The sequence below is a fragment of the Balaenoptera borealis genome (assembly GCF_965194805.1).
Source record: "Balaenoptera borealis genome assembly, chromosome: 20".
In the NCBI taxonomy this organism is placed as follows: domain Eukaryota; kingdom Metazoa; phylum Chordata; class Mammalia; order Artiodactyla; family Balaenopteridae; genus Balaenoptera; species Balaenoptera borealis.
Genome location: NC_138879.1, coordinates 14618036 through 14634866, shown reverse-complemented (window position 1 = coordinate 14634866; position 16831 = coordinate 14618036). Strand labels below are relative to the sequence as shown.

The 16831-nt window shown below is 44.9% G+C and overlaps 1 protein-coding gene across 7 annotated transcripts in view; it reads right to left on the bottom strand.

The window, feature by feature from the left end:
• The window catches only part of ERN1 (endoplasmic reticulum to nucleus signaling 1), a 98305-nt gene that overhangs the window by 61439 nt on the left and 20035 nt on the right, over nt 1-16831 (bottom strand). For 4 of the 7 annotated variants that reach the window (XM_082373672.1, XM_082373674.1, XM_082373678.1 and 1 more), the window contains exons 3-4: nt 11882-12066; nt 11572-11762 (exon numbers count right to left, since the gene is read on the bottom strand). The exons of 2 other annotated variants lie outside the window; for them this stretch is intronic. In XM_082373672.1, the coding sequence (XP_082229798.1) occupies nt 11572-11762; nt 11882-11891 (201 nt within the window). In that variant the 5' untranslated portion in view covers nt 11892-12066. Of the gene's footprint in view, nt 1-11571; nt 11763-11881; nt 12102-16831 lie in introns of all 7 variants that reach the window. One more of the 7 variants, XM_082373673.1, reaches the window with a different exon arrangement.

The following is a 16831-nucleotide window of genomic DNA, read 5'->3' as shown; positions in this document are numbered from 1 at the left end:
GGAGGAACAGCAGGAAGCACGCTGCATGCTGCTCTAAGATTCACAGCGCAGGGCAGCTAGCTCTGTGCTCCCCATCACGGTTTTCCAAAAGGCTGCATTTCCCAAAGAAACACAGTTCTTAAATTTCAGATACGTATTTCAAGAACCAGCCCACAGGTTAACGGACTACCTAATAAGGGTCAGAAGTAAGATTAATGAACTTGGCACAGACCTTTCATCTCAGAGTCAGGGGGAAGAAGTGGGCCACGCACACACGTGTCTCGTATCCAGCTTTCCAAAGTGATCTACGCTTGATGAGTACCGCAGGATCGTTTCTATTTCCCAAACTAGAGTGTTCTACCCCCACAAAAAAAGTTGTGCACACACAGAGAAGACCCACAATGTGAACGAGAGAGCCATGCACTTCTCAGGTGGTGTGCAAAGTGATCGGGTCTAACCCAAGTGTCCGTCTCCAAAAGCTCAATTTATATGGCAGCACTAGCATAGTAGAAGTAAAAACAGTAGAAATGATTAGAATAAAAATCTTTCCCGGGAAACTTCTTACCTCCACTCCAACAGACCAAAACATTTATAATAATATTAGAATACAATAATCTGGCTAATAACAAAATGACATATGTATTTTTTCTTTTAGGAGTACCACACTGATTTCCAGGATTAGCTGAGAGGCTGGGGTTTTTTGGGTTGTTGGTGTTTTGTTTTATTTTTTTTAACTAATCTTTCTTCAGTGTTCATTGGATTATGCAATGTTATATTGCATAAGCCTCATTTTAGTTTTATTTACTGAAGGTTAAGAAAACCATTCCTCCAAACTATAAATACCATACTTGTGTAAGTCTAGCATGGATATTAGCATGTTTTCAATAGAATATCCTTACACAACGTAGCGTGCACCTAAATCCCTGGAACCTACAACCTGCCACCGACAACCAGTCTGCCTTGTGCAGTGCGGGGCTCCCTGCCACAGCTCAAAGCCACTGGACAGCGGGTCACAGAGGTAAAGCGAAAGTAAAGGGACTTTTGGTTGGTTGATGAATACACATGATGGTATCATAGGTAAGACTTAAAACAGGTACGCAAGTGAGGGAAGGATTACATAAGAAAGATTTCCAAGCTATTTTGTTTTGCTACTTAGGACACGCAAAATCTTGAAAACAATTAAAATTGCATGTCACCAAATGTAGAGTAATAAATTGCAAATGGATTAGAATGTACTAGGGAATCAGAGCTTGTAATTATTAACCTTAGCAATAATGCTCAGAGGTGAGAAGGGCATTCTCTGCCGGGGGACGTACCAATGGCAAAGGACCTTAAAGGGGAGAGAAAGTAAGACTGCACGTGTGTGTGTGTGTGTGTGTGCACGTGGTGAGGGAGGTGGTTTCTGATGGACAAGAAAGCAGAGGTGAGGGCTGATGGTAAATAGACTGGATCCTTCTGCTGGCTATAATCAGCTGAAAGCCACAGGATGGGTGAGCTGATTTTGAGAGGTATGGGTAAGACACTTCCTGGCGTGCCATAACGGATACCAGTCCTGAAGGGCTTCTCTCCAAAAATAAAAAAAAGGAAACCTGTGCAATTCGGCACGAAGTTCCTCAAAATAGTATTATGTAACACAGTCCCTTGGTAGGCACTAAACGACATTCAGACAAAGGACATCTGTGTCTACAATTCTATTTGCAGCCATATTATCTATTTCAGGCTATAAACTCCAGCAGAGCCTGGCTACTGGCAATTCTGGTCGCTTCACAAAACTACCAAGCATTCTAATGCCATTTGAACACATGGTAGAAGACTGTGTTCAATGATGGCCAAAAAACTACCAAGAATTCACCAAAACAGCATAAGATTGAAATCCGTACCCAGTAAATGCCAGCACACACCCATGACATAATGGTCCCTTGTTGAAAAATAAAGCCTACATGAGTATACGCCTCATAATGACCAGGACAGCAGGCTAAACTAGCAGCTCCCAAAGGCCTTCCTTTGAAGGTATCTTAGGTAAAGGCCTGATTAGACAGATACGGCAAAGATTTTTATTCTAATCAAACCCTGCTCCCCACTCCCCATCTCACTTACGCACCTGATCCAAGAGTAAAGCGCCCCGCTCCAAACGTGCAGACTTCTGTGTAGTCATCTGCACAGAGTGACACAGAAACCTCACTGGGTTTATCCCAATTCAGTAGACTAAAGATTAAGAACAGAATTAAAACACTGGTGATATTAAGAGACTTAATTGTGTCTATGTCTTAACGATTTCAATCTATTACAAAATCATTCCAAATCCTGTTACGCTTTGTTTACCTGTGTGTAGGTCAGCAATAATCTATCAATCATAGAGTTCCTTCTAACCAGCCCATCGGCTTGCTGTGTTTCCTGATACTAGGTCAATAAAGGTAACCATGACATTTGCTTTGGATGGGCGTCAGGTATCTGGTTGGGATGCAGTAAAGGTCAGGGCCTAACTGAACACCACTGTGTGGTTTCCAAACTAAGCAACTGAGAGAGTTAAACTCGTATTTGTGGCAATTCTTGCATGTGGCGTAATCCACCACCACCCAAGACAGTTAACAATTTTTCAGTGGTTCAGGCTACTCCTTGAATGGGTCTGATAAAAGGTTCCTCATACAGTCCACTTTATTCCTGAGAGCAAAGGTATGCTAATTTCACAACAGGTGAAGATACTTTCCCCAACTGGTTCTGGGGCCCCAGGCTAAGAGTCTAAGTTCAAGCAGCTGGCAGTTCCATTTGTCTTCACGGTCTCTCTGCCATCAACTTATACCGACACCAAGGGAGGAGGAAATACACTTGGGCATGAAAGGCGCTACAGGAGACCCTTCACCACAAGGAACCAAGCCCTTCTTCTTAGGGTGGCATCACATCCCTAAGGTCCTCAAGCATTTTATAATATTAAAACTAAAACCCACGGACTTCCCTGGTGGCACAGTGGATAAGAATCCGCCTGCCAATGCAGGGGACACGGGTTCGAGCCCTGGTCCAGGAAGATCCCACATGCTGCAGAGCAGCTAAGCCCGTGAGCCACAACTACTGAGCCTGCGCTCTAGAACCCATGAGCCACAACTACTGAGCCTGTATGCCACAACTACCGAAGCCCACGGGTCTAGAGCCCGTGCTCCACAACAAGAGAAGCCACTGCAATGAGAAGCCCATGCACCGCAACGAGGAGTAGCCCCCACTCGCCGCAACTAGAGAGAGCCTGTGTGCAGCAACGAAGATCCAACACAGCCAAAAATAAAATAAATAAATAAATTAATTAATTAATTAATAATAATAAAAAAACCCTAAAACCCAAGGTTTCACCATCATTTAGTGGTTGAGATTTTTTTTTTTTTTTTTGGCTATACCATGCAGCAAGTGGGATCTTAGTTCCCTGACCAGGGATCGAACCTGTGACCCTTGCAGTGGAGGCATGGAGTCTTAACCACTGGACCACCAGGGAAGTCCCGAGGTTGTGATTTAGAATGCACGTCTTGCCACTATTATTTTGTTGTCTTCATTGTAGGGAAACAGCAGCAATTCAGGCCTTGTAAAAATTGAGAAACCTATTAGGCTCACTTACCTTAATGGAGAAGCATCGTGAACAAACTAAACTAATAAAGGTCTGACTTAGACCGTAAATTCATAAAGGGACTACCTGCCTTACAAAAAGCCAGATTTGATCCATTTGAGTATGTATATTCAACTGCAGTTAAACCTATTATTAGGAAGTCTTCATACAAAAACCCCAAGGGGAAAAAAAAAAGACTCAATTAGATACCAAATTTTTCAGTCCTGATAACAGCAACTAATCTGAAACTGTCAATTTTGCTCCTTACACTTGGCGAGAGATTTCTTTTGGGGGGAGGGGAATGGAAGGGGTTGAGTAGAAAGTGGATAAATGCTCTAGTTAAATAAAAATTATCTACAAACAACTGTATTTATGACATAATTGCCACCTATGCTTGCCAGATGTTGCCGAGCTTTATAATGGAAGTCAAACACTATGAAATATGCCTGAAGTTGAGCTACCTGGCCAGACTGACTTGCCCTAGCCAGAATCCCCATTGTCTGAAGTACATCTGAAGATTACCCACTGCCCTGCTGGCCCAGCCCACCACGCCACCTGCCCCTCTCCAATTAGCTGATGGTCACTGAAGTCCACATGTCTCCACACAACACAGATCAAACAGGAAGGGCTGTTTACAGCTTCCGGGATATGTAACTTCAGAGATGAGAATAACTGAAGATCACCTTACCCAAACCTCTCAGTTCACAGAGGAGGAAGTCAAGGTCCAGAGAGGTGAAGTGACTATCCCAAGGCACCACAGACAGCTGAACTGTAGACGCAGGACTGGAGGCAAGGTCTCCGCTTCCCCTTCTGGACCTCTGCCCACTACACCACACTATAATTTCACTGCTTTAAATCATGGTTCTCTGAGAAACATAAGCTTCAATTACTTGAGGCCTGGAGCTCAACCCTGCTGAGCTGTCCCGCTGGGGCAGATGGAGATCAGCACTTTCCTCTGACATGGGGGTAGGATCTTTTGCATGAGACACCAAATTGGTAATTTGTAGATTCTACATAGACACTCAATATGCCAAAAGGCACTGCAAATTATACAGGGTGGGGTCTTTAAAAAATGTTCTGGATAAAAATTCCTGAGATCTCACTGCAGATCTAAGTGGGCTGGGATAACATCACAGAAAGTCAAAGGTCACAGGCTTAGCCACCATAAAAAAAAAATTCCTGCAATACATTTATCCAGCCCAGTTCTAAAGGTTTAAAAAAAGTGTTCTTTGATGATAATGATGATACAGTGGCCACTGCCCATTCCTTTGATGAAGCGAGTCATTCTTTTCATGCCAGTGCCAAGGAAACGCACATTACTGATTAGCATGGGACAACTCCTTTGAACAGCAAGGACCATTTTAATGACATACATACACCAATGAGCCTCACGCAGTGAGCCGTGACTGCTTCACTTAGCAGGAATAAGATGCTCGAAAAAAAAGAAGGAAATATGGGTCTGAATGTTGACTTTTTCATGGGAAAGAAAATCTTATAAACAACAAGATCCTACTGTATAGCACAGGGAACTATATTCAATATCCTGTGATAAACCATAACGGAAAAGAATATGAAAAATATATATATATAACTGAATCACTCTGCTGTACAGTAGAAACTAACAGAACATCGTAAATCAACTATACTTCAATAAAATAAATTTTGAATAAATAAATAATAAAAAATAAAATCTCATGCCACGGGATTTCCATAATCTCAGCATAGGTTTCCTTATTTTTTAAAATAAATGTATTTATTTTATTTATTTATTTTTGGCTGCATTGGGTCTTCGTTGCTGCGCTCAGGCTTTCTCTAGTTGCAGCGAGCGGGGGCTACGCTTTGCTGTGGTGCGCGTTCTCATTGCGGTGGCTTCTCTCGTTGCGGAGCATGGGCTCTAGGCACGTGGGCTTCAGCAGTTGTGACGCACGTGCTTAGCTGCTCCGCGGCATGTGGGATCTTCTCGGACCAGGGCTCGAACCTGTGTCCCCCGCATTGGCAGGTGGATTCTTAACCACTGCACCACCAGGGAAGTCCCTCAGCATAGGTTTCTATTTTCTAGGCTCCTCTGAGAGGCAAATGTAAGCATCTCAATACAACTTTCACACATTTGGACAGAGACAGGAAAGCGTCAGAAGCTGCTTGGAAGACTGTTGGCACAACCAAACCTATGGAGTTGTGGTGTGAAAACTGAGGACTGAGAAACTGGCTGAGATGGAAGGATGCTGCCTCCTCCAGCTCATCAAGGGTAGGCGGGAAACAGGAGCAGGAAAGAATTACCAGCAAGGAGATACCACGCCTTTGGGTTCAAGGAAGAATCCCTTCCAGACACCGAGGAGGACAGAACTCCCTCCGGAGAAAGGAAAAACGGCTGTCCAGGGCCAGGAGAGGGGAGGAGACAGGCTTCAACAGGACATGCCCTACTGCCAACAGGCTCCATGCTCTCAGGGACCTTTCTTCGTAAAGTCACCGTCCCCGTCAGTCTTCTGCCTCATCTGGAGGTCACCCAATCTCAAAGCCAACTTCTCCAGGTCAGAAGACTGGCTTCCATGGGTATCTGAACTGTGGGGCAAGGTGGCTAAGCTTCCAAATCTTTGGTTTTTTTTGAAAATTAAGGAACAGCAATATCCCTTTGAATGCTTGGAAAGAAAAATAAATATTAAGAATGTCAAAGACAAGAGTTATGTAAATATTAGGGAAGATCATTTTATTAAAAAAATTGGTGTTGGCCAAAGATACCATCAGAAAGTAAACAAAACTCAAAACCTGATTATCCATTCTGCCCCAGACCTCAATTGTTCCCCATCTCTTACTCTGGTGGGCAGACAGCGATAGTGTAAGAGCTGGTGCTGACAATCTAGAATAATTAAGACAAGGTTAAAATAGGTTTGGCTTGTGGTGTTTAAGAAGGAAGACGAGTATAACTGCTGAAAAGGTTTTCACCAAACGGTACTACGTTACAAGTTCTAGGACTGTATTTGAATTACCTGGAAACTCACTTATGTAGTAGCCCTCATTTTCTGAAGATGCTGAACAATTCAACATATATTTGTTAAGCTTCATTTTCAGTGCCTGGGCAATATAATGTGGCTGCTAGAAGGGCAGTCACTTACCTCCCTGTGCCTTGGTTTTCTCACTTGTAAAATGGGGGACAAAAATAATACTGACTTCAAAGGAGTGTTGAGTTAATATGCGTAATGAGTTAATATAGGTAAAGCTCTTAGTGTACAGTGAGCATAAGTGTCAGTTCTTGTGATGCTGATTAATCAAGAGCTGTGTAAGACCCTAGGATCTAATCACAACAGTGATCTGATTCTTGCCCTCATGGAGCTTATAGTCTAATAAGGGACCACAGCAGTAAAAATATCACACAAACAGAATAGCAAATTGCAGTAAGTGCTATGAAAGAGACCATAAGAGAATAAAAGGAGAAGCCAATCTGGTCTCATGTGAGGGGGTGTGGATCACAGTGTCAACGGTTTTTCTGAAGGAGTAATAACATCTGAGTTAAGATCTACAGGAACGAGGGAAGGAAGGGAAGAATTTCCTGGGCAGAGGAAACAGCCTATATGAAAACCCTGAGACTGAAAATAATTTGCTGTGTTCGAGGACCTATCGGGCCAGTGCTGCTGGAGAGAGAAAGCAGAGCGGGGAATGGGACAAGGAGGGGCTGGGGAAGCAGACAGAAGGCCGAGTGTGTGTGGAATTCCCTGGCGGTCCAGTGGTTAGGACTTTGCGCTTCCACTACAGGGGACACGGGTTCGATCCCCGGTCAGGGAACTAAGATACTGAAAGCCGCACGGTGTGGAAAAAAAAAAAAAGAAGAAGGCCGAGTGTGTACTTGTATGGAGTGGGCCACAAAAGCCATGTTTTATTTGTTTCCTATGCAGCTCACAGAAAGAGCAGGAGGGCATGCTGTTCATACAGGTGTAAAAGCAGATCCGGAGGGAAAACCGCTCCTGGAAGCTGAAGCGTTAGGTATACCAGTCTGTGTTCACACCCCAGGTGAGTCTCTTCTGGTGTTTTCATTGATACTAACGTCAGACTAGTGTTGCTTAGCCGGTTTACAGCTGAACAGAAGCATAACACGCCGAAACTTCATGGGGGAGTTTAACAATGCTGGCTTTGTGGCGAAATGTGGCCTACAGAACAACCTCCAACGCGAGGTCTCTTGCTTTCGAGACCCCTCCTCTGAGGGACTTCTCTGTCCAGACCCCACGCACGGGATCACAAAGCCCCCTCGGAAGGAGTGAAGCAGGCCCCCTCCTCTCTTTTTCCTCTCTGGGGGACTCCCTCTCTGCAGTACCCGCAGTCGCTTCCAGGGCTAGTTTCGCTGCAGGCAGCAGAAATCCAGTGGGCACTATCCTCAGGGATCGACGTTTAGTCCCGGATCACGGGCTCACGTTCCTCAGGCAGGTTGGCAAGGACATGCAGTATTTATCAGTCTCTTCCAGGCACTCCCTGGTTCACGCTTCTTCCTGTTGACCGACTCTTCTACGTCCAACTAACTTGCTGGTTCACCTATTTCAACCCCACCCCACACTGGACTCTTTTCTCCTACAGATACACAGAAAGAAGGGTCCTGTTTTGCATGAGGCGCTGGAGCCTCAAGGCCTATAAGACTCCTGCCTTCAAGGAGTTTACCATCTAGCAGAGAAACAGTGCAATACCGGGAAAAGACGGCAGGTTCCATGACTGCGCCTTCCAGAAGCTGACCTGGCAGCATGCCCGGGCCGTGCCCAGAGCAGTTCCTTAAGATTCTGAGCCCACACTTCCCTGCTCAGGCCTCCTGCTCACTCCTTGGCCTGTCCTGTGTTCATGCGACCCCAAAACCTGCTAATCATCCTTTAAACTCCAAGTTAAGGGAATTCCCTGGAGGTCCAGTGGTTAGGACTCCGCACTTTCACCGTTGAGGGTGCGGGTTTGTTCCTTGGTTGGGGAACTAAGATCCCACATGCTGCATGGCACAGCCAAAAAAAAAAAAGAGAAAAACCGAAAAAAAAAAAAAAATTAAACTCCAAGTAAAATACCCCAAGGTATCCCCACGAGCCTGGCACATGCTCAACAGATGTTTTTTGGACCAAGGAAGCTGAAAGACAATGAGACAGGGCACAGGAATATGTGTCCTGGTTTGGGCTCTGAGCAAGTCATTAAACTTCTCTGGGCATCAGTTTCTGATTCTATAAAGTAAGAAGACTGGGTTAGGGACCTCCCTGGTGGCGAAGTGGTTAAGAATCCGCCTGCCAACGCAGGGGACACGGGTTCGAGCCCTGGTCCGGGAAGATCCCATATGCCGCAGAGCAACTAAGCCCATGTGCCACAACTACTGAGCCTGTGCTCTAGAGCCCGTGAGCCACAACTACTGAGCCCACGTGCCACAACTACTGAAGCCCACGCGCCTAGAAGCCCGTGCTCCACAACAAGAGAAGCCACCGCAATGAGAAGCCCACGCACTGCAACAAAGAGTAGCCCCCGCTCACCACAACTAGAGAACGCCGGCGCACAGCAACGAAGACCCAATGCAGCCAAAAATAAATAAATAAATAAATTTATTAAAAAAAAAAAGAAGAAGAAGACTGGGTTGGATGTGCCCTGTAGCTCAGAAGCATGACGACCCATGGCTTAGCAGGCCCTCACCTCTCCTCACGCTTTACTGTAGATTCTTCCGGCCCCCAACCAATCAAAACATGCTCAAAACCCACACGAGAATGAGGGTTTAGGAGTCTTGATGCCTTTGAACACAGTCATGCCCGATCCTGGTCTTTCAACATCCCAGTGTCCCCACTTATCTTTAACTATTGCAACACTGGAAATTAGTAATAATCTGATTCACTTTAAGGTTCAGGGTGGGGGAAAAGAAACACCATAGAAATCGACTGATGTTATGCAGGAGGAGGTGGGTGACTCTCAAGTACACGTACTTGCCATAGACTCTAAAACCAACCACCTCCTAAACCGAAAGGGAGATCTCTGTGCTTCTCCAAACCACAAATCAGATAAGTGACTGAACTCCCCCCACCCCGCCCCCCTCACCAAAAGCCCCAGAGACTTCCAAGTACTGAACCATCAGATAAGGATGACATAGGGTTGGTTTTAGAAGCGGCTGTGGTTTGGTCCCCAGTTCGAGTACCAAAACTACAGATAAACTTGTTCTTAATCTCTCTGTGTAAAGAAAACCATTTTCTTCTTTGCAAAACCAGACCAGAGCAAGTGGAAAACGAACTCTAACAGAGTGACTGGATGAGGTCACTGGATTGTTCAGAGGGAGGCGGTGCCTTCGAGGTCAGATTCCCTAAACCTGGCTTTATGCCTTTCTTGCAGTATTTGAATTTATCTGGAGATCTTATAAATACTTCTACAATAGAAAAAAACTATTTAATTTTGTTTATAAAAATTATATATATATATATGTACTTCCCTGGTGGTCCAGTGGTTAAGAATCTGCCTTCCAATACAGGGGACGCGGGTTTGATCCCTGGTCGGGGAACTAAGGTCTCACATGCCGCGGGGCAACTAAGCCCGTGCGCCACAACTACTGAGCATCCACGCGCTCTGCGCCACAACTAGAGAGCCCGCGTGCCGCAACGAAAGATCCCACGTGCCGCAGCTAAGACCCAACGCAGCCATAAATAAATAAATAAATAAATAAATATTAAAAAAAATACACACACACACACACACACACATCACATGTGTATTTGGGAGCAGAACCATCAAAAAATCAAAGAATTGCTGGCTCTGTCCCGAGTCACAAGGCCTTCTGAGGTTTCCTTGACAGATTTTTAAACTTTCTCTTGTTATGTTACTGTTAAAAATTGACAACAGTTATACTCAATACCTCATTTTTGCTCAGGATTTGCAAACATACATGAGCAGTCAACACCAGGCCGCCTGAAGATTAGATGAGAAACCAACTGGAGGACAAATGAGTATCGTGACCCCAACACTAATGATGGGACGGCACTCAGAGTGTGGGGAGGGCCCAGTGGTCAGGGAAGGCCCCAAGCTTCTGCTGGGCCCTGCAGGACCAGTGAGCCATGCCTGGAGAAACCACAGCCCACCGCTGGGGCAACTTCCAGGCCCCCATCTCCCTTGCTCTGCCCTACGTTTTCTTTCTTTCCACAGGATGTTATCACCTTCCCACATTCTATATATTTAGTATTTATCATGCTATTGTTTCTTGTCTGTCTTCGCCAAGGAGATGGAAGTTTCACGAGGGCAGGAGTCTTTGTTTTGTTCGTTAATGTGTCCCAAGCCCCTCAAGCAGTGCTTGGCATATAATATGTACTCAATAAAACTGGGGGATGAACCAATGGATGAACAGCTGGGCCCCATTACATTCTGGAGCTGGGGAGCTGGGCGGCTCAAAGCAGAGCAGCCTCCCACCTTCCCCCACCCATTGAGGAGGGAGTGTGAAACGGTACAGCTGAGGGACTCGTCCCTTTAACCTAAATGGTTCCTAATTCGAAGACATTTAGAAATAGGCCCACTGAAGAGATTTTCTAGTTCCATGGCCCTGTTCTACAGATGAGGAAACAGAGGGGAAATAACGCGTTTGTCCAAAGTCTCCCAGCACCCAACCCCTCACCTCCCAACTCCCACTCACTGGAAGAATACATTTTTATCGCGTGGGTCAAAACACGTACAAAAACAGAAGACTGTGCCTATAAATGACATTTCGAAACAGCTAAAATGACAAACGATGCCAATCTACCTACTTAATGAGCACAGAACTGGAGCTGCCGCTTGGGATTTCCTTTAGAATGGAGTTCGGTTGAGAAACACAGACCTCGGCCCGGAGTTCACCCAGGTGTTCGGTCAAATGCCGAGCTCCGTTCAGAGGCTGACCTCAGGCACTTCCCTGAAGGTCCAGTAGTTAAGACTCCGTGCTTCCACTGAGCGGGGGACCTGGGTTCGATCCCTGGTCGGGGAACTAAGATCCCACAAGCCGTGTGGGTCGGCCAAAAAAAGAGGCTGACTTCAAAGGGGGACCTTCCAATTCTACTGACCTTTGTCCACATGGTTCCAGCAGAGTTTAGATTTGGTCCAGCCCAGTCCATGTGAGTTTTAGAAGTGAGTTTCCTCTTGTTCCTAAACCAGCTCTTAGGATTCTTTGAGTCATAACCGAGGTGCAGCGGCTGAGACGGGGACCGGCCATCTCCTGCAGGGCCTTCTGCGGTGCGGTCTTCCAACGGTGCACCTGCAGTAAAAACCCTTCAGGCTGCGAGGCCGGTGACCGTCCAGATACCCAGGTCTCACACAGAGAGCGGAAGGAGAGCATCACAAACTGGGCCCTCCGGCGATTTGCTTCCAACGTACATGTTCTCATCCTGATAAGAAATCCCCTTTTTGTTGATATGCTTCGTTCTTGTACTTTAACTGTCCAATTTACTCCTTCTGCAAATTTCTCCCATACCCACTCCGCTTAGCTACTTCACTCTGGCTAGAGAAGTCTCTTTTCAAACTTGAAGGATGATTTTACCCACCAGGGTATGTGAAGGAACCTGGAAAACAGTATTGTTTGGATTCCTTAGGCCTCCTAATGTACGGAGAAGGCAAAAATAATAAATAAGCGTAAGTGGAACTTTAAATAATTCCAAACATCTTATAATTCAGTAACTAAGTGTATTTGAATTTAAGGTCAGTTAGCAGTTAAAGCTGATTCTTTAAAAAGCAAATTCAGTAGTTAGTACTCAAAAAAAAAAATATCCATCTGTCTGGAATTACTTGTTCTTCAAAAGTTGGGCAACATAGTATACTAGAAAACACATAATGCTAGGTTCTCTATTTCTAGTTCTGCCACTAACTAGAAGAATGTATCAGTCCTAACTTCTCCGTAAAAAAAGCCAAAGGCTGGCTCTGGTTTGGTCCAGGGCTCTGTGACACCACAGGGCACAGGTGGACACAATGGCTGTGTCCAGGACAAAGGAACAGGACTTACTTGATGGCCTCAACCTGGCTGCACGTTAGAATCACCTGGGGTTTAAAAAAACTTTTTTCTTTTTTAAAGAAAGGATGCCGACCTCCACCCCTGGAGATTCTGATTTCATTCATCTGAGGTGGGACCTTGGCATAGGGTATTTTAAAAGGTCCCCAGGTGACTCAGTCAGCGGGGTAGAGAAGCACTGCCTCAAGTAACACTTTCCCGGTTGCAGCTGTGGCCTCCCAGACAGGTGTTTCTCTCACTCCCGGAGGCCCCTCAGGAATCACGGGTCATTTGCTTTAAGAGGAAGGAGATCTGAGTTAGTTTGGTCAACAAAGTCCTCTGACCCAACTGGAGATCAATGACAATGCCAGGTTCGAGGGATCTGACGGCACTATTTGTTCAGATAATGCATGAAAAAAAAATCCGGTTTCCATGACAAACATTCCCGCAGCCTGGACAAACAATGATTCCCTCATCTGAAATAGAGAGGGAAAATAATCCACTGAGGGAAGGGGTGGTTTTGAATGATAATTATAAATTAGTCTACTAACTAGGGAAATCATGTTTAATACAGAAGAGGACAACCCTGGATCAAGGTTCATTTTTTAATAGTGAAACATCATGCTGGGTAAAAAATGAAACTGACTTGGAATAATCACAGACCATTTATCTCCTGGGGTTTGGCAGTGGGAAAATTAACCTCATGACTGATATGAGGGGCCTATCAAGAGAGCACCACACACTGGGGGTCACATCCACCCAAGCAAGTATCCTGGAACCCCTCTCATTGTGTAGAAAGAAACGCTATTGATAAGATCTCACTAAAGAATACAGATTACAACTAAAGCAACATTTTCCTTATCCCCCCCAGCAAATCCACAGCCCACGTCGCCTGATGATAAAAGAGCTCCTTGTCTTATTCATCTTCAAGAGCCTCAAAGAGAAATTCAGTCAATACTTGCTGAGTGCCCACTACAGGGGGTACGACCGACGCACCGTGCTAAATGCCAGAGAGGATGCAAAGATAAGCAAAACACAGTCCCTGCCCTCTAGGACAAACCAGCAAGAGAAGTGCACCACCCCTATGCAGGGCACTTTCCTGGCCTCCTCCTCTCTCCCTCACTACCCTCTTCCGAGACCCACCTGAGCTAACTGAGGTCCCTCTATTGTGGCCCAAGGGCCAAGGCTACTCTCTCTCCTGTCATCATATACCCATTTCCTGGTGCCAGCAGTTGGTGGGAGGTGGGGCCTCTGCAAAGGTGAACAGCCCAGACCCAGCCTAATCGTTAAAGAGTTCTACCTTTTCACGATCCCTTGCCGAAGGCTGTGACTGCAGGATGGAAAAGAAACTTTGGTTAAAGGCTTCGAAGACATGAACTTTCGGTTTTACTATTCCAGAAACATTTTGGGTCAAGATCTTACTGAAAAACATGCACCTGCTTGGATATTATTAGACCTCAAGCAAAGAAAAGAGCTTAAACTGAGAACTTGGTGTAAGGGCCTCTTAACCTGCATTTCTCCCCGTGATTGCAGGATTCGGTTGATATCCCTGATGGAGATGCTCAGGGTAAAGCAGTGTTTCCATCCTAAATCTGCATCTTTCTCTGACTGAAACAAAGGGTAAGAGGCTGCGACTCTCCTGGAAGGAACAAGAGCATCGTCTGAGCATTTCCCCAAGCTTACAGGAAAGCCTACTTTCTTCACTTCTGGTCCTTCTCTAGATCCCATCTCTCACTGCAACATGGCTTGGCCACCTCCTCAGGTGTGACTGGGGTATCTGGACTTATTTCTTCTAACAGATGTACCAGGACATAAGCACTGCAGGGGCTGCTCTTCAAAGGGAAGCAGGAGGAACAGACTCAGGGTTCAGTTCTGCCACTGGCGCCTGACCACGGACAGGTCACCGGCCCCGTCTGGCCTCAGCTTCCTCATCTGTGTGCTCTGGGAACACAGCAGAGCAGTGACTGTTCAACTTGGGAGGGCAGGGCGATGCCTGAGTGAGGGTGGTACGTGCCCCAAAATACCACCCTTGAAGGTTCTAACCTGCTCGCACTGTGGTCATGCATCCCGTTCCTTACGTGGGGGTGGGGCGGGGAAAATATTAAGACTTATTGGTCTAAACCAGCAAGATCCCTTCTAGGAGTCTAACATACTCGGACGGGAAGCTAAACATTTATCCATACGTGCTACCTCTGCTCACAATACATCTGGAATTTTTTGGAAATTACCTTCAAAGAATATACTTTTGAATCCTCTAAGTGGTAGAAAGTCTCTCACTGGTTTTTAGAAACAACCAAGAATCCAAGTGTCCTCGATAAATTGTGCAATCAAGCTGGGTAATAACAGTATTGATCAAAACTTCAGTGTGGACCACGTCAAAGTTATATTCAAGCAGAGACTAGAAGGAATTGTGTAAGGATAATACGCTTAATAATAAATATTTGCTTTTTTAGGGTTTTTTTTCATTTTAAAGTTGAATTATTAAATGAAGTTTTAAAAAAAAGTTAAAAAAATAAAAAATAAAGACTAATTTGTTTGACATGAACATTGACCCTGAAGGGGTTATTACTTTGAAAGAGACAACACTCTTTTGGATGAGTAAGTCCAGGTATGCTTGTGGGAAAAACAAAACAAGACGCCAACAAATATTTCACTTTATTGTCAAGTGGTATGTTCATTTTGCTAGGAAAAACAGCTGTATGGACAAGCTATATGTTTTAAGAACTATGGCCTCCAAAAGAGACAAACAATGCATCAACTTCTGATTTACGACCAGTCTTGAGTCAAAATTTTAAATGGCCTCATAACCAACTACCAAAAGAATCTTGGGAATTCCCTGGCAGTCCAGTGGTTAGGACTCAGTGCTTTCACTGCCGTGGTCCAGGTTCAGCCCCTGGTCAGGGAACTAAGATCCTGCAACCTGCGCGGCACGGCCAAAAAAAAATAATCATCATCATCTTTTCTGCAGGAGGTGGGCTACCCTTAAAACCAAACTCACAGAATTATCCCGAGGTATTTCAGAGTGCTCCTGGGAGCCACATCTGCTGGAAAGCTGATCTGAAACCACTGCAGACCAAAGGACCCTGCAAACAAGCTATTAACAAATCAGAATAAAACATTTTCTCAATAGCTTTTAGGTACATAGGGTGTCATAAAGAAACTGTTGTGGTTATTCAGGTCTTCAAAATATAAGCAAAATAAAACCTAAACATTCCATTTTCAGACTTAAAATCCACCCTGCTAAAAGAAAACAGCTTACTTTAAAATGGCTATCATGAAACCAATTTAAGGTTAGTTCTGTGCTTTTTAAAACATCTAATATCGCTTGGGGGCTGGAGGAGGGGACTGTAAAAGAGTACATATGACAAGCAAATTCCAGTTCTAGGAATTTATCCCAAGAAAATAATTAAGCAGTTAAGATGGGCTCAAGAGTTTAGCAGTAAGGTTTATCACAATTGTTTATAGTAATGAAAATTAAAAACAGCCTCAATATCTAAATGGTTGAATGGTCAAATTACGGTATACTCTTTCACAGAAGTATCACACAGCCAGTGAGAATAATGTGGTAGAATTAAATTTACTGACACAGAAAGATCCATGTTATATTCCAGTTTGGGGAAGAAAAACATTATCTCTGCAAATATGTGCACATAAAAATGTCTAGAAGGACATATATCAAGATATGAGGGCTTCCCTGGTGGCTCAGTGGTTAAGAATCCACCCGCCAATCCAGGGGACACGGGATTGAGCCCTGGTCAGGGAAGATCCCACATGCCGCGGAGCAAATAAGCCCTTGTGCCACAACTACTGAGCCTGTGCTCTAGAGCCCGTGCTCCGCAACAAGAGAAGCCACCGCAATGAGAAGCCCACGCACCGCAATGAAGAGTAGCCCCCGCTCGCCACAACTAGAGAAAGCCCGCGCACAGCAACGAAGACCCAACGCAGCCAAGAATTAAAAAAAAAAAAAAAAAAGATATGAGTAGACTAGTCATCAGAGAAATGCAAACCAAAACTAAGGAGTTACAACTTCACCACCACTAGGATAACTATAATAAAAAAGACAGATAATATCAAGTGTTGGGCATCTTTATGTCAGAGCTAAGACTTACATGTTAGACTGTTACAAGACAATAAAACTAACTTGACTTTAAAAAAATATATATCAAGTGTTGGGGAGGATGTAGAGAAATTGGAACCCTCCTACACTGCAGGTGGGAATGTAAAATAGTGCAGCTGCTTTGGAAAACAGTTTGCTAGTTCCTCAAAAGGTTAGACAGAGGGTTACCGCATGACCCAGAAATCCCACTCTTGGGTAGATACCCAAGAAAAATGAAAATCCATGG